The sequence below is a fragment of the Malus sylvestris genome, chromosome 8 (assembly GCF_916048215.2).
Source record: "Malus sylvestris chromosome 8, drMalSylv7.2, whole genome shotgun sequence".
In the NCBI taxonomy this organism is placed as follows: domain Eukaryota; kingdom Viridiplantae; phylum Streptophyta; class Magnoliopsida; order Rosales; family Rosaceae; genus Malus; species Malus sylvestris.
Window position 1 is genome coordinate 973,339 of NC_062267.1, and position 20,907 is coordinate 994,245.

A 20,907-nucleotide genomic window follows, 5' to 3' on the forward strand; every position below is an offset into this window, starting at 1 on the left:
TTCTTAACATTGATTGGTGATTTGTATGAAAGCTCAAACAACTAAATTTGGGTTGAAAAACTTCCCAGCAGTTGGGGAAAAAAATGTGGATTGCGATCGATCTAAAATCCAAATCTCTCCCTATTACTTGTAGCCACTACTTCTAACCTTGCATAGTAGTGCCAAAGATGAAGGGAGTGGATCAAACATAGTCATATCAAGTGGACTTGTTTTCAGATTCCACCTGATCGCCAAACAGAAAATCGTCCTATTTGGCGATCGGGGAGAATCAGAGAAAACGTAGACTGAAGAAAAAAAATTTCCAATTATGTAGAATACATGAAATGCTGATTAAAATTGAAAAAAAAATTAAAAAACCAAACAAAAAAGGAAAAAAGAGGAAAGGAAGGAAGGAAAACATAGAAGATGATATTTCTCCTCACTTGCATCAATATTTATAGAACTTAGCTTGGCTGTTAAAAAATCAATAGCAGCTCCTGCTCCTCACCAATAACAGATAGACACATGTCCAAGTAATTAATTTTTTAATCACAAATTGGATACATGTCCATCTGCAATGAATGAAGAGCAGGAACTGCTACTGACTTTTTCAGCAGCCAAGTTCTGTCCATATTTATATGTAAGGAGAGAGAGTGTGAAAGAGACGGGAATTAAAATAGTATTTGATTCGGCATATTTCTCAGCGCAAGGAAAAGGCAGGTGAAGCCTTCTTATCTCAAAAGGGTAACTTCTTATTTTTTAGTACATTTATATTTTTACATTAAGAGAATGAAGAGTTTGGTTAAGCTAGTCTAATTTGGTATCGAATTTGCCATCCACGATATTCAAACCTAATATCTCTCACTTTTAAATGAAGAAGAATATCACCGAATAATAGTACTCAGCAGCATGATATCTATTACTTGTATAAGAACGCAACTAGGGTTTCATTTCCTCCTCCGTCATCTACGGCCGAGATTCTCTTGCCAACTTAGAATTCCCATTGGGTCTATATTCTAGTTGGGCCTTTGTTTTTTTATGTAGAAACAGTAGAATGTATGTATAGGGAAATTTTGTTAAAATTTAGAATCATCTTGATTACCTTTAACACTATAATCTATAAATAAATTTTGTAACTCAAATAGTTAAAAGTATTAACACATTAATGCCTTGATATCTACGCGCACAACAGAGAAAGGGCTCAAAGTAACGTGTTCGTTGTTTCTCGTTGTGCTAAACGAACTTTCCTTTCTCAAAACATTTAGCCACGTGTACATATTTCGTTACACACGGAAATAGTTATTGAACGAAATCCAAATTAACAATATATCAATCAAACATCGACACAATTGTAATTCCTAGACCAAAATAATTGGTCTATGACAATGTTAATATATGGAATTATAGGTACAATATATCTACGTACTAAGTCTCACCTTAATAATTGCTAAAACCTCATCAAACCTTTGGTTTGGCTAAAATATTACACCCCAAATAAAGTAATTAAATTATTAGGGGCAAAAATAAAAAAATAAAAAAAAACATTAGCCAATGCCATGTCATCTGGAGTGGAAGCGAGATTTCTTGACCCTACAGATTTCGAGCCTCTTCTGCCTTGCCTCAGCAGCCCTTTTCCTAATCATATCCTTGTTAACCAAGCCAAGATCAAACGGCAGGGAGGAGTTCAACACGATTGAATCCTTAAAACAGAGGTTAACGTGACCCCCTCGCGGGCCCACATTGAACTCTCTCCTTTGATTTTTGGCCGTTTGATCCATGATCAGCTGCTGCAGTTGATGTTGATAAAAAATCACACTAGGAGGAGAGGGAATTTGCATTTGCATTGGCATTGGATGTTGGTAAGGCTCTTGATTTGGGGCCGCTTGAGGCGGAGTCACAAACGTGAGTTGGGTCGGTTGGCTTAATTGCACGGTTGGTTCTGGGCTTGGGTCCGTATCCAAACGCTGCTCCTCTTCCAGTTTATGGCCAAGTCTCATTAGCTGTTTAAAAAATAAAAAAACAAAAAAAGGGTAAGCCAATTAAAACACGAGAAAAATATTTTTTAAGCGAAACAAAATTATACCTCCTCTTTCCTTGCTTTCAACTCCAAATTAAGACCATCCATCTTGTCAAAGAAACGCTTCACATTCTCAAGCTCCTGCTCAAATTATCAAAAATCGAAATCAAATAAATAAATTGAAAAAGGAAAAAGGATAATTTGGCTGAATTTTAGAAAAAGACAGAGAAATTGCTGCAAAAGACCAAAAAATAATTTAAAGTAAAATACTCACTTGATTTCGCAATTTTTTCTTCGAAGTCAATTCGTCCACAATTGTAATCCATTTCTCTGTTTTCTGCAGAATCAATAAGAACCAAAATATATCAGAAAACAGTGAAAAATAGTAAATAAATCAAAAATATTTAATCCGTAAATTGGAAAAAGAAAGAAAGAGATCGAACCCAGTTGCCAGAATTGCCAGAAAATCAAAACCCATATCACAGAAAATTAAATTACAAAATTTTTATGGGAAAACAAGAATTTATTTTATTTTTGGAGTTTGAACAGAGAAAAAAAGTCGTACCCTTTTTTGACCAAGGAGTTTACTTCTCAAGTGGTCAGGCTGCTTCTCATCAGATTCACTGGGCTCGAAGCGCAGCGGCGTATCGGGGCTGGAAGTCTCCTCCTTGACAGCATTAGGGACGGGGGGAGCCGGCGGAACCTTGGCCGCCAAAGGCCGAGGAGCCAGAGAAGCCCAGAGTGGCAGTGAAGACAAAAAATCAGGTCCAATCAGACGACGCAGAGTGGAAGCGCCGCCGTCGTTCTTCAGAGCGAGTGCAGATCTCTTTCCCTTGCATCCCCAGACGAGCGCGAGCGGAATCGGAAGCCGAGTTTCGAATTCGGAGATCATGTGGGGAAGATGAATCAGGATTTTCGCCACCTCTATCTCGGCGTCGCTGGCGTTCGGAAAACAGGGGAAGAGTAGAAGCCTCTGTTCCATTGTTAGTGTTTCTCTCTGTTCCATTGCTTTCACTTTCTCTCTCAACAATTGAAGATTTCGCAGCAATATTGCAGTCTTTGCGGCCAAAAGCAGATATATATGAGCGCGACGCAGGGCGGACGACGGCGGGGGTGCGGAGGCGTTGAGAGAGTTGAGAGAGTTGAGAGAGAGAAAGCAGAGAGAGTGAGTTGCTTGGAGGACGGGGCTTTTTTCTTCTGTGTTTATGGGACGCGAGAGGAATAAAAATCCTTGAGGAGGTAGGAGAGTGCGACACGTGTCGAATAGATGGAGTTGAGGCCGAGCCCCTAGGGTTTATAGTCTTTGTATTTTTTTATTATTTTTTAATCAGAGTAAGTTTTCCTTAAATCCTTTTCGCTTTTTGATTTTTCTTACTTTCTGTTTTTCGGGTTATTATTTGGGTAAGAAGGAATATGCAAGAAAATTCCTAGCCATACTAGGGCCAATTGAGGGTAAAATATCTTGTGTTCGACAATTGGATTATGTGTCCGTGCGGCCAAATACACAAAATTAATATGTTCTATTTTTACATTATTTTAGTTTACACAGTCTTATCTTTCGAGTAGTTGCGGCTGCTGTAGAAAAGGTTCTCCAATTGTGGGAGAAAAAAAAAGGTGATGGTATCTACGCATTCATTTTTACTTTTTACATACACCTCTCAAAATTAGCCGTTGGATCAAATGAATTGAAGATGATCAAATAAAAAAAGTTAACAGGGATGTGTGAGAGGTAAAAAAAGTATGCGGAACACCACCCAGAAATAAACTTGAAACCAATTTTGTTTGCCTTCCTTCATGCAAAGCGTCCCTGTGACTCACCAAAGCATATTATAAATCAAACAAAAAGAAATTTTAATTAGTGATACGTTTATGGAAAATGATTTTCACACTTTTCCGCCTATTTTTGTCCCTTGATTTACCATTAATTTATTCATCTCGTAGGTAAAAATAAGAGAGGGTAAGAGGATAAAGAGCATTCGTACGTTAATAAACACACCAAAATTTGTACTTGTATTTATGAAAAGAAACAGGGATTTTATACAAAGGGATTCTTATTTTTTGGAAAAAATGAGGATTAGGTGTGGGGTCTACTACTCCACATCGGATTTCAACGATCGGAACCGTCTGTTTTGTAAGTTTCGACTCTCGATTCATAGATCATCCTTGCAAAAATTAAATTCAATCCGAAACCATTTGCCTATTTAATTATCAAGATCAAATTTCATTATTTCTTATATAACAAAGTATTCGTTTATTTCTTTGAACCCAATTAGATATCTTAAATATTTCCGATTTAACTAATATTTTGTAAGAATGATCTATGAGGTTCAATTTCAAAAATGGATGATTTAGATCGTTAAAGTTCAATATGGTATGGATCCCGCAACTAATTTTCATTTTTATAAAAAAATGAGAATCTCTTCCCTTAAATGTTTCAGAAAATCATAATGACGACCAAGGTAGCTGACCCATTAACTCTTGACCATGGTATGAAAATTAAGTTAATTAAACATAAAAAATAAAATTTAAGAAAATCCTGTTAATTGGACTTAATTCTCTGGATTCCGTTACTTCCGGACCAAGGAAAAACAAAATCAGAAACAACGACGTAAAGTGCATATCATAAAATCCACCTTCCTGATTCTCCCTAATAATCTCTAGGACTTTACTTTTGTAGCAGATAAACAATTTTAACTAAGAAAACCCTAGTAAAAATCCAAACAGTACAAGATAAACCATCGATTAATCTTTGTTAAAACGTCGCTACAATCCGATTAATGAAAAGTTAATTACATCCGAATGCCGAATAATAAGGTAGCAGAACAAATGCCCCAAGGCTGTGATTGATTAATGACAAACAAATAGCACAACTAAGCTGCTTGCTTCTTCTTCTTTACCATTCTGGCCACAAAGTCATCATCAGAGTCTCCCTCTGAGCTGCTGTCTTCCGTCTTCTGCTTCTTCGACTGGTTTGTTGCGCTTTTGGAGACTGGTGTCGGCTTCTTATTTGAAGGCGCTGCGGGTGATGGTGTGTTCTTCTTAACAGTAACTGACATTGTGCTCTTCTTAACAGTAACTGACTTTGTGCTCGTCTTAACAGTAACTGACTTTGTGCTCGTCTTTACAGAAGATACGGATTTCGTTGGAGAAGTGAGCTTTTGCAGTTGACTCTTCTTCTGCTTCTTCTCAAACACTTTCTCTGCCTCCACTTTGGGTAGCAAACCATATTCCATCATCCTGAATTCACATTGAAAACTTGAAATCCATGCTTTTACAGAAGCAATCTAGGTTTAATTATACTTGGTTGGTTTCTAGTTTCAACTGCTAGAGTTGTAGCATTGCAAATAATAAAAAAGGGCGAGAGAACGAGGCTCTCGCCATTGCAGGATCTGGGAGGATTTAAACATTCTAGGTCTTATCCCCAGTTTGGGGAGAAGCTGCCCAAGGACTTCGAATTAGAAAATGTGAAGGACATGAGGGAGGAGAGTCGTATTTATAGGCAAGGGAGGATTGGGTTGATGGTTAGGATCATTCTACATGACCCAATGGCCAAGATTTTCCATTACGAATCCATCCTTCTGGTTGCAAAGAACCAACTTAACTAGTCTGCAACCTAAGGTTGCAAACAAGCAAAACTGGTATGAAAACCATGAATCTGTTATGTCTTTTACAAGCATAAAAGCAAAGCATAATTCAAAGAACGACCACCACTCAGACATCAACCGAACAGGCAGGTTTCAAACTGTAAATTGCAAGCTATAACTAACCTAATGCCCTAAATGCAGCGTGCACCAAAGTAAACATTCCCTGATTTCCATACATGTTAAACAACAAGAACAAGGTTGAATAGTAGGTATCCAAACTTCTCTCAATTTTATTCGTAAACTAGGTGCAGCACGATGCAATTCATTGATTTGTAATTCAAGTTCACCGAATTGGGGACTTAAACATGCTTTCGGATACCCCAAAGCCAGCGCTTCGGTGCAAGCAGCATAGCAGTAACTAGATAACTCGCTACTCACAATAAAACACACTCCGAAACAAATTCTATTGCCTGAATGCAATGAGAAGCATAAGGCAGCTCAAATAGTATGCAGTAAACTCAGCAGTAGTTGTTTAAGCAAAACCAATTATCGGAACAAATGGGATAGCAAAGACTCACCAGAACTGCGCCATTTCGCTACTCGGAATTTGCTGGTGAAGCGACTCGTAGAATTGCCTAAGTGGGTCCTTCTGAACTCCAAAGTACAACGAAACAATCACCCAAAGAATTCCAAAGCAACATTCCAAATCCGAATTAAAGTAACAAGAGAAAAAAAGGCAGTGTTAGTGAACCTTCTCGGGAGGGTCCTTCCTCTGACCAGGCAAATCATACACCTTCTTCTCCCTCTTCTTCTTCTCCTCCGTCGCAGGCTCAGACGCCTTCCTCTTCTTCCCCTTCTTCTCCTCCTCCTCCTCCTCCTCCATTTTCTTCACCTTGCTGTTCTTGATTTCCTTCATCCAAATAACCCGCATTCGTCAGTAAAACAGTAAAACTCAGTACCTTCTCACAAACAAAACCCAAATTTGAAAAAAACAAACAAAGCAAGAACCTTTTGGGGCTTTGAATTCGAACCCTTTCTCGGCTTCGAACCCAATTCCTCGTCGCTACCGCCGCCGTTCTCCTCCTTCATCACTCTGGCTTCTTGTTTAGGCTTCGCCTTCGCGGCCTTATCCCAATCTTCCATCTTGTCCTCCTTCTTCACCTTAGCGGCTTCTCTGCCCGTAGATTTCGCCGTTCCATTCGCATTGCCACTGCTTTTCGTGGGTTGCTTCTTCTTGCGCTCCAACGCAATCGAACCCAAGCTCCTCTCATCGTCGTCATCTTCTTCCGCTTCCACCTCCCTCCGCGGCTTCGCGGGCTTCTCGTCCTTCGGCGGCATCTCTCAAAATTTTCAGCGTGTGAGAAATTCGCAGGCGAAAGATGGAAACAAAAAGGGTTTTTGGAAGAAAAATAGCAGGAAACAAATCGGAGGGAGTAAAAAGCGAGGGTGTGAAATTCGATATTCAAAACAGGGAAAATTGCCCTCCCTTTTTTGGGTTTCGCGGTTTGAAACGTTTCGGGATGCATCTGAAGCCCTAATGCAATAACGGGCCGCGCTATTCAGGAAGCCCAACTTAAGCCAGCCCTAATTAAGCCCAACAACTTAAGTCCAACAAGACCCAATAGGTCCATATTTCGCCGTATCCGGTTTTTGTTTGGGGGAATGAGCGTGTTTTTATGTGTTTATGAGCATAAGTATTTCTTATATATAGTTTCTCGTAATATAATTGCTTAAAAGCATTTATTTGAAGTATATATAGTCACTCCTCTTATATTATCCTGTTTAATTATCTTGATTTTTTTGTTTGATTTTTTAATTTGATGGTCAGAAATAAAAGGTAATGGGTGAGAGGTTAAAAGAAAATGTGAAAATCAACTCCATTACACGTTCAATTTTATTAAAAATATCAAGTGTCTCTTGAATATACACTTTGAAGTGCTTTCTGAAAAGAAAAAAAAACATTTCATATATATTTTTCAAAAAAAAAAATTATGAGTCATAAGCACTTTCAAAGTTTTTTTCTCAAATGCAATCAGAAGTCCTTTCAAGTGTCCTAAGCCATGTTTGGTTGTCGTAAAACAATCTCAAACACGTCATAAAAACTTAATAAAAAATTTAATCACATATAACATAGCAGATACAGCACATCCAACCCTTCCCTGATCGTGAAGATTTGCAATCAACCAAGAAGCATATATTCTTCTTTCCCTGTTTTATGTGCTTATTATATTTTATTTTTTTGGAAAATTTAACATTTTAGTATCAAATTCTCTCTGACTTGAGATACTTTTTTAGTGTGTCTGGAACACGGACATATACGCTAAATGTCATTATACAAGTAGAGAGACATTTGAAAAATAAAATTCTCTTCACTTGTATAATAATGTATGACTTACATATCTGTGTTCCGAGCACATTTATCTCTTATCCGACTCGGTGGGCATGTCAAAGTATCCAAAAGGAATAGATACAAAGATTGGTGGGAGATAAGAATCTGCAACCTGAGAATTTATGCCAAAGGCACAAAGGCAACACTACTGCACTGCAAACCTCCCATATCAGACCCCACCTTAAAACCCTAGCAATTTCAAATCATGAAAAACAGAAAAGGATCCTCTCCGGATCTCTTCCTTCTAATCCACTAAGTTAGGGGATCCATACTGTTGAAATTTGATCCAACGGCTAAAGTTATTATAACTTTAAAAATTAACCCCTGTGTTATAGCCGTTTGATTAAATTTTAACGGTACGGATCTTCGAACTTAGTGGATTAGACAGAAGGGATACGGAGAAGATTCATTTCTTAAAAAACTAGCTTACTTGGGGAAAAGTTAACCTCCATTTCCCATGGTACTTTTGTATCCTCTTACTGTCTAACCTTGGAATGTCACGTGACATCCCGAACCAATGATACAATGTCACGTGGAGGAGCTAAAATACGTTGCCCGAAAGGTGCTACAGTGACATGGGTATATATAATACCATCTTCATCCTTCATCTCACTCAAAAAAACCAAGGAAAAAAAAAACACTAGCAAGAGAGAGATGGGTTGGTTTTTGAGTGAGAGAAAAGGAAGGAAGGGATGGATGGAGGAGACCCTAGCCTCCGTCTCCGCGCCGCCGTCGTCTCTAGTGATGCTAGTCGGCATAGTGGTTGCGTTACTAATATTTTCATCTTACACCAGCTACAAGGCGCAGATGGAGAGAACTAAGTTCGGGTTCAATATATTTGTCTTGTTTCTGCCCTTGTTGTTGACCATTGTCGCTTACTGTTTGATCACATACGGGAACTTTCGGGTGAGGACGAAGGCGGCGGTGGCTGATAAGGCAGCTGAAGGTGGAGGAGCATCCCCTTGGGGCGTGGCCTTGTTTCTGGGGCTGTTGCTCGTTTTGGTGTCCTATCAGTCTTCTGTGCAGTCCAAGTGGTGGCCTCACTATTGGGGTACTTATTAGTTAATGAAAACAACTACTTCATCATCATGATGTAACAATTAATGATGTTCGTGGTGTTGTTTTACCCTGGAATTGTAGTTCATGATCCTGCTGTGTTATTAGTTAAGAATGAATTAGTTGTGTGGATAGTTTGGAAATATGCTCGTGAGTAGAGGTGACAAATCAATCATTTGGTTGTTAACGGATACCCGTTAAAGACCCGTTTAATTTGATATCACTATAATATACAGTTGAGATTGGTAATGACGATAATGGTATAAGGTGAAATCAAATTAAATCGATTTTAATGGGTACCCATTAACAATCCAATTTGTAAAAAGTTCTTATACTTAAAAGACTCTTTTTTCAACAGCTTAACATGCCAAAATTTTATTGAAAATCCAAATCCACTAAAGAAGCAAGCGCTTTATGGCCAAAATGCAACTCTTAATTTCTTTTGCATTTGGAGAAACTGGAAGTGGTGCAGCAGCCCCTTCTTTAGAAAGGGCTTTTACGATCCAAAAGCAGCTTTTAGTTTTTTCTGCGTAACGTAGTAGAAGTGCTTTTAGAGGCAATTACAAATAGGCCTTGAGAATAAAAATGCTATAAAGGAAAAAATAGATAAGTCTACTAAGAATCAAATTCCCGCTGATAAAAAAGAAAAAAAAAATTGTCAAAATTTACAGGATATATGTGTAAGATAACACCACATAGATGCCTAGGATCATTTTACAGGCCAAAAGCTAAAACTGTTAAGATGCTTGACAGATCCAATCATATATCTTACTACTTGTTAGAATTGACACATAATTTACACAAAAGCAATGAACTCTAGGAGAACACAAGACAAGCTAAAACTGAACAACTCCACATGAAATACAGTGTGACAATCGCCGTTAGGAAAACGCAGTTGGATTATCTTACACCGGGTGATGATGCATTCTTCAACTTGGGTACTTTAAATCTGGATGAGAACAACTTTGGAGTCTCGGTAATGGTTATAACATCATCTGCGTTTCTCTTTGTACTGCCGCTCCCCTGATCAACCAGAAAACAGAAGATCAAATATTGTAGTTTTAGCATTTGGTGCTACAAAATAGCAGAGAGAAATAAATAAGAACACATCTGATTCGAACTCATTAAAATCGGAAGTACCTTTTTGGTGTCCTTTGAAGGATGAGGACGTTGTGCAGCCGACGAATCTTTCTTCACAGTTACATTAACACTACTCTTGCCTCTAGTTCTTGTTGTACACCGGTTCAAAACAGGAGTAGACGAAGTACTTGTGGAATTTCTTAATGTTTCCAACTCCTTCGAAAGTTTCGAAATTTCCTCCTTGAACTTGTTTGAATCAGCCTCCATCTTTGCAACTTTACTTATTAATATTCCAATCTTGTCATCCTTTCCATTACTCGAGGACTGTAACTGCTCCATACTGGCAAGAAGAGTTTGTATCTTTGCATTCGCCTGCTCGAGTTCAGAATTCTTGCTATTCAGTTTAGTTTTGTAATCATTTTCCATAAGGTCGTACTGATGCCACGCAAAGCTCTTTTCGGAAGCAAGCTTATCACATTGCTGCTTTAAGGTGGTATTTTTGTTGGAGTGTAGGTCAAAACATGCTTTGAAACCTTCTAACTCACTGTCTGAGTATTCTGTAAGTACAAAAATATCAAAAATAATATCACAAAACAGCCCGAATTCCCACCCACATACAACAAGTACCCCATCATCTAAAAGAGACCCTTGCTAATTTGCTAACATGGGATATTTTGACGGAAATATCATCGAAATTAAGGCAAATTGCTACCATCATTTGTATCGGACATATGATTAACTCAAATTGCTACTCAATGAACATGTTGAAATTGGGTTGGATTCGGGCGGGTTATAACTAAAAAAAAACCACTTGTTCAGGTTTAAGGTCGGGTTGGACATGGGCGAGTTTGGATTGGCCCAACCCAAATACATTGACAGGAAAAAAGACAGATTAACTCAAATTGCTACTCAAAACAAACCTAATACATTGACAGGAAAAAAGCCAGATTAACTCAAATTGCTACTCAAATCGACATGGAACGCTATAAACATTCTAAACCCAAGTTTTCTGGTGTTTCGAAAACAGAATTCTAACGAAATCAAACACAATCTACAGAAAATCATGCTTATAAAGTAACAATATTTTTTGCATATATGAAAAAAAAAATACTCACCTAACTTGAGTTTCGCGATATAAGCCTCTTGTTGCTTCATACTAAGAGCCCACCCTAACTTAGCCGCCTCAACGGAGCCTTCCATTTCTTTCAATTCCAAGTCCACCTTCATCTACACACAAATTCACAAGAAACCCACAGAAATTTTCAATTCCAAACCCCCAAAATAAAATTCGTATGTCAATACACGAAACCCTAATTTTACGAAATTGAAAAATTGGGGAAAATACCAGGCGGATTTGATCTCCCAAGAGATGAAACGCGGAGATCCACTTCTCTTCTTGCACTCTGACGTGATCTTTGAAGACTTTTCTGTCGCCGGCCATCGTCTCGAGGTTCGATTGCTGAGACCGCAGCATCTGTACCAGCGCGTTGAAGATGTTCTGCCAGTTCCGGCGCTGAGAGGCGGAGTCCGGAAGCTCTTTGGTGCCCATTTGGGAAGAGAAATTGCAGAAGAAGAAGAAAAAGATCGGATCTTTGGAGAGCGAAGTTTTGGAGGAGAAGAAGAAGACCGTTGGAGAGAGCACTACAGAGTGTTAAGAGTTGCGAGTTGTCAAGGAGGGAGCTTTCAATCTCAACGGTCGGGAAATATAAAAAAGGGTATCGTGTTTTGAAAGCGAAGCGGTCTATCAAATGAGATGAGGGGGTGAGTTGGATTGGGCTGGGCTGGGCTGGGCAGAAATCGGGCCGTTAATCAAGTAATGAGTCAGTTAGAAATTGATTTTTTTTTCCTGATGAGGAGTGCAAAATGATTTTTTTGAAATGGATATCGAGTATCTCTCGGAGTATCCTAGATTTATAGTTGTTGAGTGGTGAGCACTACTATAAATCTTCAGTAACTCTTGATTGTCGGTATTGACTGAACTGTCTTTGTTGTCAACAGACATCAATCGATTAAGGTGAGAACATGAATTTAGCATTCAATGAAAATATCAATTGTTGAAACCAAATTTCCGCACCATCGTAAATGGTTAAAATGTGCAAATTATCTAACCACCTACAAACAAGACCAAACAACCGTAATCGTAAGGATGCGGACTTTTAATTTAGAAATACTTTTTTGTAGTTGGAATAAATAAAACTATTTGGAAAATTATTAAACTTGACGCCAGATCTTACATTGGAAATTTGTCATGAAATATACGTCGTGGAACTTGCTCTTGATTATTCGAAACTTATCAATTAAAATCTTGGAAGTTATCTAAAAATTAATTTTCTTTGTGTATGATTTGCTTACAATTTTCGTGGACGAATGACTTTGGACAAGTTCTCTAACTCATTAAGCCTAAGGGTTGTTATCAATATTTTGTTTATTATTATAAACGGCTTTATTATATTTTCTTTTTGAGTAAACGATATTATCAACACTAAAAGGTGATGGAGTAGGCTAAGCCGCATCTAACAATAATATGGTTCAAATTCGTCTTTTACGAGAATCGAACTTAAAACCTCTCACTTACAAGTGAAGAGGAATATCATTAGGCCATAGTACTAAGTGACGACTTTATTATATGTTAGTAAATGTACCATATACAAAAAAATGAGAATAAAACTCATATTTTGCATACCTATTTCCATAAGCTAAATATGTTATTTTTGGCAATTCCTCGTGGACAACTGTCAACTGACATGCTTCCTACCTCCTATATCCCACTTTTTTCTTTACATTTTATTATTATTAACCAGATGGGGAGAATTCAAAACTATTACAATAATTTAAGAAATAAAGAGTTTCGAACCTGAGACTCATTGATGAAAATCCAACATCCTATCTGCTAGAATATCAACCACATGCTCCTAGATCCCACCTTGTTAGTCTTAAAAATCTCTTTTAAACAAACAATTCACAGAGATCTTCAATTTTGTAACTTGTTCCCAAAAGAAAAAAAAAATGTTGCTTAAACCTTGATCTCTGGATCATGGAAATAAAAATTAAAACAAAGGGAAGAAAATGTTAAAATCTATCGGGAATATTTTGTTAAAACTCTCTATAAATGTTGATTTGGTCCGGCAGCCTCTGGACTTTGGAAATATGACAACCATAAACTATTCGGGCTACACAAAAATAATAAAGACAAAAACGAGGGGAACATCCCAAGATGCCGACGGATTTACCTAGATTGCCAACTTCCGTCCACATTTAACTACAACGCCATTTTCTTGCGTCTTGTACTTATCTTTGAAGTATCGTTGAAGATTATGAATGTCGTCGATTCGATCAAAAACTATGAGACCGTTTGCTTCCCCGCTGCCAACTTTTTCATCCTCCCCAATTGGCTCCACCATATAAGTTGCCACATTGCTCGCATCATCAGCAGGGCGAGCAGCCATCTTCTTCCCTTCGTTAGCTTTTCTACTACGTTTTTGGTAAGCAAAATTTTTACTCGACGACTTATACAAGAAAAAAGTAAAGGAATTAGTTGCTTTCAATATCCATCAACTTTACGTGCTAAATCTACATTATATATATTTTTTTGTGATGAACTCATGCGGTCAACCTATGCAGATTCTTGAACCTTAGATTTGATACCGAAATCGCTGTTTTCGATCGATATTCAAGGATCGAGAATCGGACGAGATGTATCCAGTTAATGGGGATCATGCTTCACAAAATGGGAATGCGAGAACTCACGAGTCGCCTGTTTTCGAAATCGGAGAAGACTACGATTTTCTGAGGTTGCTGGACAGGCCTAGACCGGTAAGCGTGGAGAAGAAGAGATCATTCGATGAAAGGTCGTTCAGCGAGTTGTCTTTTTTGGGGAGTCCTAGACCAAGCTTTGACACCAATCCCATGGTTTCCGATGCCTGGGAAACCTTGCGCCGCTCTGTAGTTCACTTCCGTGGCCAGCCTGTTGGAACCCTTGCCGCCGTCGACCATTCGGTCGAAGAACTTAACTATGATCAGGTAAACTTTTAATTAAAAATAGAACTGGAGGGACACTACGGACTGAAGCTTTAGAGCTCGTTTAAATGTACTTTTAAAATGTATGAAAGCATTTTTAGAAAAAATATTTTTAGGTTTCAAAAGTACTTTAAGTGCTTTCTGAAAGAAGCACCAGTTATATGCTTCTTCTGGGAAGCACTTTAAGTGCTTTTTTAGGATTTACTTGTATTTTTATTAAGAAAAGTACTTTAAGTGCTTTCTGTAAGAAGCACCAGTTATGTGCTTCTTCTGGGAAGCACTTTAAGTGCTTTTCCAGGATTTACTTGCATTTTTACTAAGGATTGGTTCCAAAAACATTTTCACCAAAAGCGTTTTTAGTCATTTTAAAAGCACATACAAACGAGCTCTTATATAAACTATATTTCATAACCAGTTCCTTTTGTGTATACTTCTCTCGAATTAATGTTACAAATTTATTTCATGCTTTCCTTAGTAATCTATTTGTATAGGTGTTTGTTAGAGATTTTGTGCCAAGTGCATTGGCATTTTTGATGAATGGAGAATATGAGATAGTGAAGAACTTTCTTTTGAAAACACTTCGCCTGCAATCACTGAAGAAATTTGTGGACCAATTCAAGCTAGGAGAAGGGGTCATGCCGGCTAGCTTCAAAGTGCACCATGACCCCATACGAAACTACGAAACCATAACTGCGGATTTTGGCGAGACCGCAATCGGAAGAGTGGCTCCGGTTGATTCTGGATTCTGGTGGATCATATTGCTTCGAGCTTACACAAAGTCGACCGGGGACTCTTCGGTCTCCGAAATGCCCGATTGCCAAAACGGCATTCGCCTCATCCTCGATCTCTGCCTCTCAGAAGGATTCGATACCTTCCCTACCCTGCTCTGTGCTGATGGATGTTGTATGATTGATCGCAGAATGGTTAGTTTACTTGCCCATTTTATCAGACGCCTTCAGTACGCCAATTACTAAATAGTCATGTTTTGCTTTAGTTATAATCTAAACCGTACTTCCATTCTTTATCATGGACACTCAGTCGATAGTAGCGATCAAGAAAAATCGGCTAAAATAATTATAAATTACATCTTAATCGTTAAACTGATTAAAATTAATATTGACAACATATTGATCTGATATCGATAACGTAACGATCAGAGATTAACCACTTGCCATATGATATGATTGATTAGTCATGTCATGGTTTTCTTCTTTAAGTAAGAAGTTCATTTTTATTTTTATTAAATAATAGATTGTATATATTTCATTATCGATTATATGTGTAACAAAATTTATCCCGACATGTTTCATTAGCATCTAATATCGACTTCTGGCGTAGAGAAATTTTGTTTAATCAAAATACGATATGATGTGTATTGCAGGGTGTTTACGGATATCCAATCGAAATTCAAGCACTGTTCTTCATGGCATTACGATGCGCTCTGGTTCTGCTCAAGCAAGACAACTGCGGCAAAGAATTCGTAAACCGCATAACGGACCGCCTCCACGCCCTGAGCTACCACATGCGCAGCTACTTCTGGCTGGACCTGAAGCAGCTCAACGACATCTACCGCTACAAGACGGAGGAGTACTCTCATACGGCAGTGAACAAGTTCAACGTCATGCCGGATTCGCTGCCCAATTGGGTGTTCGATTTCATGCCGAGCCGCGGCGGTTACTTCATTGGGAATGTGAGCCCGGCCAGAATGGATTTCCGGTGGTTCTGTTTGGGCAATTGCATGGCGATTTTATCGTCTTTGGCGACGCCGGAGCAGGCATCGGCGATCATGGATCTCATTGACTCGCGGTGGGATGAGTTGGTCGGAGAAGTGCCGTTGAAGATTTGCTATCCAGCAATAGAAAGTCATGAGTGGAGGATTGTTACTGGCAGTGATCCAAAGAATACTAGGTGGAGTTACCACAATGGAGGCTCTTGGCCAGGTGAACTTATCGCCTATTCACTTATTTGAAACTGCTTTTGTACAAAGTACTTACTCATAAGCGCTTTGTTAAATGGCAAATGAAATTTGAGGGAAAATATGTTACGTAAAATATTTTTATTTTTGTGATTGGCGCAGTGCTGCTGTGGCTGTTGACGGCGGCATGCATAAAGACGGGGAGGCCCCAAATAGCGCGACGTGCGATCGAGCTGGCGGAGAGCCGGTTGTCGAAAGACGGCTGGCCGGAGTACTATGACGGGAAGCTAGGGAAGTACATGGGAAAGCAGGCACGGAAGTACCAGACATGGTCGATTGCCGGGTACTTGGTGGCGAAGATGATGCTGGAAGACCCGTCTCATTTGGGCATGGTAGCATTGGAGGAGGACGAGCAAATGAAACCCCTAATAAAAAGATCTGCTTCATGGACCTCTTAAATGTCTTTTTTTTTCTTTTCAATTTTCTTGCTGTATTTATGCAAATGTGTGTTACAATATTGTAAGCAAACACTTTTGGCAATAATCGAAGACCAACTTGTGTTGGTGTTGTGGCGTGGAAGTCTACTGCCACAAGCAAAACTGGAAACGGGTCTTGACTTTGTGGGTTGCATGCCATTTCGCATGGTTTTCTTTTTTTGGAATTTTAACGAAAAACTCCCGGTATTTTTTATTTTAACAAAAAATTACATTTTTATGTTAAAAATCAATCATGATACTATTCACTTTACCCTTTATTTTGTCCTTATCGTTAAAACTCAAAGTTTTCAAACCCTTTTAATTAGTTTTATTTTATTTTTAAAATTTATTTTATGCATTAAATGGCAAATGTGTATTAGGTAAAAATGAATACTATTAAGCTATAGTTCTAATAGCGAGTCGTTAGGTGATTTGTGTGTCTATACTAAGGGTTAAAAGGTAACAAGGCTGGGTTGATCACTTTGGTTTGGTGAGAATTATGGTTAAACATAATAATGGTGGTAGTGATTTTCATATTTTCGTTTTTTCTTGTGCAGTCTCTCCTTGTGTTTAATTGATTTTTTATATTTAATTTGTTCAATCTAAAGATTAATTAATAAATAAAAGTGTAGTCTCGAGTGATGAATCGTAAGGGAGAAGAACAAATAATGTTTTCGTTTGACATATATTAATTTCTTTTGTAACATGTGTTGTTACAATAAGTTGTCGTCCATTCAAATCATAACGATTTTTTTCCTTTCCCACTATTTTACATCTTTCCATTTGTAAGCAAATTTACAAGTTCCAAGTAAAACCATAATGTTTAGGCAAAGAAAAAGGTAAACCGTAGTCACTCATTGTTGAGTGCATTTTTACTTTCTCACATTGATTAATTGTTGTTAAATTAGTTTAAATTTCAAGACGTTTTAAATTAGTTAAACTAAATTAATCTAATGGTGAATTACCTTCTTCCTGGTTTTTCTCATCTGCATCACCCCATTACCTTTAAAATAAGCACCCAATTAACCGTAAAACGAAATGAACTTTTCCCTCCGTTTTATCTCCTCTGATGTCGTTTTACGGCTGGCGGGAACGAGTGAAAAATCGGTGGTGTCGTTTTGTTCCGGAAGCGCTTGGCGTACGTGTCGTTTGCGTGATGGAAACTCCAATGAGGTGGAAAGCGGAAGGTGCAGAAGAAGAAAGTCCCCAACAAATTTTCAAGTCAAATACTTCCTCCTCCTTCACGTTTCAGAGTCGCACGCAAAGCACGATGGGCTCTCTTCTTCCCCTCCACGTTCCGGACGATATTGCTCTCCAAATTGCTTCCTTGTTACCGGTGAGCCGAAGCTCCTCGATCGTTTCGTTTTCTTCCGATGGTTGTAGATATTAATTTTGTGTGTGTTTTTTGTTTTTCATTTGAATTTTTGGAAACGAAGGTGTGGGATTTGTGCGCGTTGGGCAGCTGTTCTCGGTTTTGGAGGGAGCTCTGTAAGTCGGATTGCGTATGGGAGTGTCTGGTACGACGGCGATGGCCTCTTCTGGAATTTTCCGATCATGGGTCGTCTTCTTCTTCTTCCACTGCAATCGAAAAGCCCACGTCCATGGTAATTTCCCAATCGTCAATCAATCAAATTATTTGATCAATTGAAAATTTGAGCTTGTGGTGTGATCAATCCCTAATGATTATCCATGATTTTTTCGGAGAAGGAAGTACGATTTTCACGCAGAAGCCCTCGATCTCATTACGTTTTAGAGAAAAACACTTGAAAGTTCGATTCTTTAGATAAAAGAAACCTAAAGCATATGTTGTAAGTCAATGGTGTTTGTTATACTCTTCTGGAAATTCATGATTTCTGCAGGGGTGGAGGAGCTTTTACATCGAGCTGCACAACGAGAAGGCCGCGATTGCTGCCGCGGTGGTTCAATTCGTGGAGAAATGCTCGTCGTCTGAATCCCTTGAGGTTGGAGAGTATCAGAAGGCGATGCGAAATTTGAACCAACTGCAATTTGGATATCAGGATGTGGAAATGTTTCTTTTCAAACCAAAGCTTACCGTGCTTGTTAACCTACTTGGTTTGCACTACTGCCTGAATTGGCTGAGAGTACCGGTATACACTTCTATCACCCTCTCCGCTGATTAATTTTCCGTCGGAATCTACGTTTCCAACTCGTTTATTTTTCGATGAATTCGCATTAAGGCCACTAGCGACCGTACATCGCCAAGGGAGTGATCCTTAAATGTATATTATCATCCCTACCTAACCTTTTGGGAGCTCACTGGCTTCGGTTCTGTAGGAACTCCGAAGTTAAACGAGAAGGGGGACAGAGCACTCCCAAGATGGGTGACTCATTGGGAAGTTGCTCGTGAGTTCCCATAAACAAAACTGTGAGGGCGTGGTCCGGCTCAAAACGGATAATATCGTGCTATGTGGTAGACCGAGCCCGGGAAGTAATCCGTCCCGGGCCGGGATGTGACAGTTGAGACTGTGAGGAAAGGGATATGATACTTCTAAGATGATACAATTCATTCTGCCATTGTCGTGCTCGTTTCCTTTCAGCGATTTTTCTGTGCTTTTCCATGTTATAAGACGATACATTTTGTTCTGAAAATGTATGCAGTTCTTGATTTCTCTTACCCTCTCCACTGAATAATTTTCCGTAGGAATCTACGTTTCCAACTCGTTTATTTTTCGATGAATTTGCATTGAACCCTAAACCGAATTACTTCTGTGCTTTTCCATGTCATAAGACGATACATCTCGTTCTGAAAAATGTACGCGGTTCTTGATTTCTCTCAGCCATATTATACATTCTGGAAAAACCTGCTATTGATTTTAGATGCTTATAGTAGTTTAATAACATAATTTGCAGGCTGAATGTGTCCTGAAGGCGCTCCAGAGTAGCAAGATATCGGAGCGGCAAGTTTGTGTAAAATGGTGGACGCTTGGGAGATGGTCACATGGCTACCGCATGCGGGATGAGTTATGTTCCCGGTGCTTCACTCTGTTGGATTTTGGATTGGCCAAACAAGAGGAGGTTCTCGCGGTGCTATATCGAGGCGCCGTTCATGAGGTATTACGCGTTCAGATCTGTGTTGCCGATCCCTCAAGTACATCTTGGTCATGCCAAGGAGCACGCAGAGAGGGGAAGAAGACTTGAAAGTGAATCCCTAAAATCTTTGTACATGTATAATGTCTTCGTAATTGTTGTACAGTGACATTTATACCTAGCCGTACGTGTTGTGTGTATATGTATGTTTTAACTTTCTTCCGCTACTCGGTGTGTATACTCATACTTGTCTGATGTAAATCCGTATACTCGAAACATACGTTGTCAATGCAGAGACCATGAAAATGCTGGAGTTGCTTCAATAACTGCTATTACTTAGCCAAATTCAATTCACTTCCAATCAATCAAACGTTTCAAGGAGCATATCTACAACGAGATCATCCCGGCCTTTTCCAAATCACGGGGTAAATAAACTACGAGTCACTCGAGCGTATTCCTTAACAAAATACGTACTCCCCGAAGTACGAAGATCAGCACCTGGTTGCCAGCCTGGTGGAGGATGAATTCTCCTTTCCGTACAGACAACAGAGGCATTGGAATCCAGAGAAATTCAGAACAAAGTTGTCTGTAAGTTTTCGATGTGGGAGTCGACGAACAAAGTTGTCTGTAAGTTTTCGATGGGCTTCCGACTGAATGAGATCAGATAGATGAAAGAATGTGATGAAAATTTTCACAGGAATGAGCAATCAGCAATCAGCAAAGCCGATGGGCTGGTTGGATTGCAAAACGAAGGGAAACAAGCGAAAGCCTAGAAAGCTGAAAATTTGAGAAGGCCCAAGAATTATGAACCACCAGTTGTTTTTCCTTTCTGCCTTGTACCAGAAGGCCCAAGATTTTGGCGGTATAAAAAAGTGCTTTGATAGTCACGACCAAAAGGAAAAAGTGCTTTCGTCGTTGCTGCCAGTTGCCAATAATGCCAAATTTAGCGAGTAAAAATCTGCTTTCCAGTTCCATTTTTTAGGTCATGAAATATCACGAAACCACAGGCTGCTCATGCAATTGAAAACTACAGGAGGAACACGACAATTGTAGCTAGCTAATCAATGTTGCCAGTCAAATTGTCATTTGGCGAGATTGTAAAATGAGCAGATCTTCTTAGTCAGTCCTCCAGCCTCCGGCTACGGAAGGTGACGGATCCAGAATTTGAATTTTGTGAGTATTATTATTAAAGGTTTAAGTTTTTTAGATAAAAACAAAACGCAAAATGCGTAATAAAATTTCAGTTTATTTACTGAGATATTTCGTCGAACGCTTGGTGAGTTTATTGTCAACAGCTTAACCAAGTTGCGCACATATTAATAGATAATGACATATGACAAAGCAAT

At 38.9% G+C, this 20,907-nt stretch overlaps 6 protein-coding genes across 6 annotated transcripts; 3 read left to right on the plus strand and 3 right to left on the minus strand.

The window, feature by feature from the left end:
- Nucleotides 1-1,334: 1,334 nt before the first annotated feature.
- LOC126632197 (uncharacterized) lies at nt 1,335-3,205 on the minus strand. Its single transcript, XM_050302487.1, has 4 exons — nt 2,562-3,205; nt 2,271-2,333; nt 2,063-2,137; nt 1,335-1,979 (listed from the first exon to the last, which is right to left on the minus strand). Exons 1-4 carry the CDS (start codon nt 3,000-3,002, stop codon nt 1,539-1,541), a joined length of 1,020 nt encoding a protein of 339 aa, XP_050158444.1. The 5' UTR covers nt 3,003-3,205; the 3' UTR covers nt 1,335-1,538.
- A 1,515-nt stretch (nt 3,206-4,720) lies between these two features.
- LOC126631016 (uncharacterized) lies at nt 4,721-7,033 on the minus strand. Its single transcript, XM_050301173.1, has 4 exons — nt 6,589-7,033; nt 6,332-6,490; nt 6,159-6,229; nt 4,721-5,233 (listed from the first exon to the last, which is right to left on the minus strand). Exons 1-4 carry the CDS (start codon nt 6,916-6,918, stop codon nt 4,867-4,869), a joined length of 927 nt encoding a protein of 308 aa, XP_050157130.1. The 5' UTR covers nt 6,919-7,033; the 3' UTR covers nt 4,721-4,866.
- Nucleotides 7,034-8,623: 1,590 nt separating this feature from the next.
- LOC126632492 (uncharacterized) lies at nt 8,624-9,183 on the plus strand. Its single transcript, XM_050302911.1, has 2 exons — nt 8,624-9,020; nt 9,110-9,183. Exons 1-2 carry the CDS (start codon nt 8,624-8,626, stop codon nt 9,181-9,183), a joined length of 471 nt encoding a protein of 156 aa, XP_050158868.1.
- Nucleotides 9,184-9,632: 449 nt separating this feature from the next.
- On the minus strand, nt 9,633-11,813 carry LOC126633577 (uncharacterized). Its single transcript, XM_050304242.1, has 4 exons — nt 11,451-11,813; nt 11,221-11,332; nt 10,166-10,662; nt 9,633-10,048 (listed from the first exon to the last, which is right to left on the minus strand). The coding sequence occupies exons 1-4, from the start codon at nt 11,652-11,654 to the stop codon at nt 9,926-9,928; spliced, it is 936 nt and encodes a 311-aa protein (XP_050160199.1). The 5' UTR covers nt 11,655-11,813; the 3' UTR covers nt 9,633-9,925.
- Nucleotides 11,814-13,798: 1,985 nt separating this feature from the next.
- On the plus strand, nt 13,799-16,601 carry LOC126632902 (probable alkaline/neutral invertase B). The gene is made up of 4 exons (XM_050303434.1): nt 13,799-14,125; nt 14,614-15,045; nt 15,504-16,062; nt 16,200-16,601. Exons 1-4 carry the CDS (start codon nt 13,799-13,801, stop codon nt 16,493-16,495), a joined length of 1,614 nt encoding a protein of 537 aa, XP_050159391.1. The 3' UTR covers nt 16,496-16,601.
- Nucleotides 16,602-17,667: 1,066 nt separating this feature from the next.
- Nucleotides 17,668-19,887, plus strand: LOC126633384 (uncharacterized). Its single transcript, XM_050303968.1, has 4 exons — nt 17,668-17,849; nt 17,950-18,117; nt 18,373-18,621; nt 19,385-19,887. The coding sequence occupies exons 1-4, from the start codon at nt 17,670-17,672 to the stop codon at nt 19,670-19,672; spliced, it is 885 nt and encodes a 294-aa protein (XP_050159925.1). The 5' UTR covers nt 17,668-17,669; the 3' UTR covers nt 19,673-19,887.
- The last annotated feature ends 1,020 nt before the right edge of the window (nt 19,888-20,907 follow it).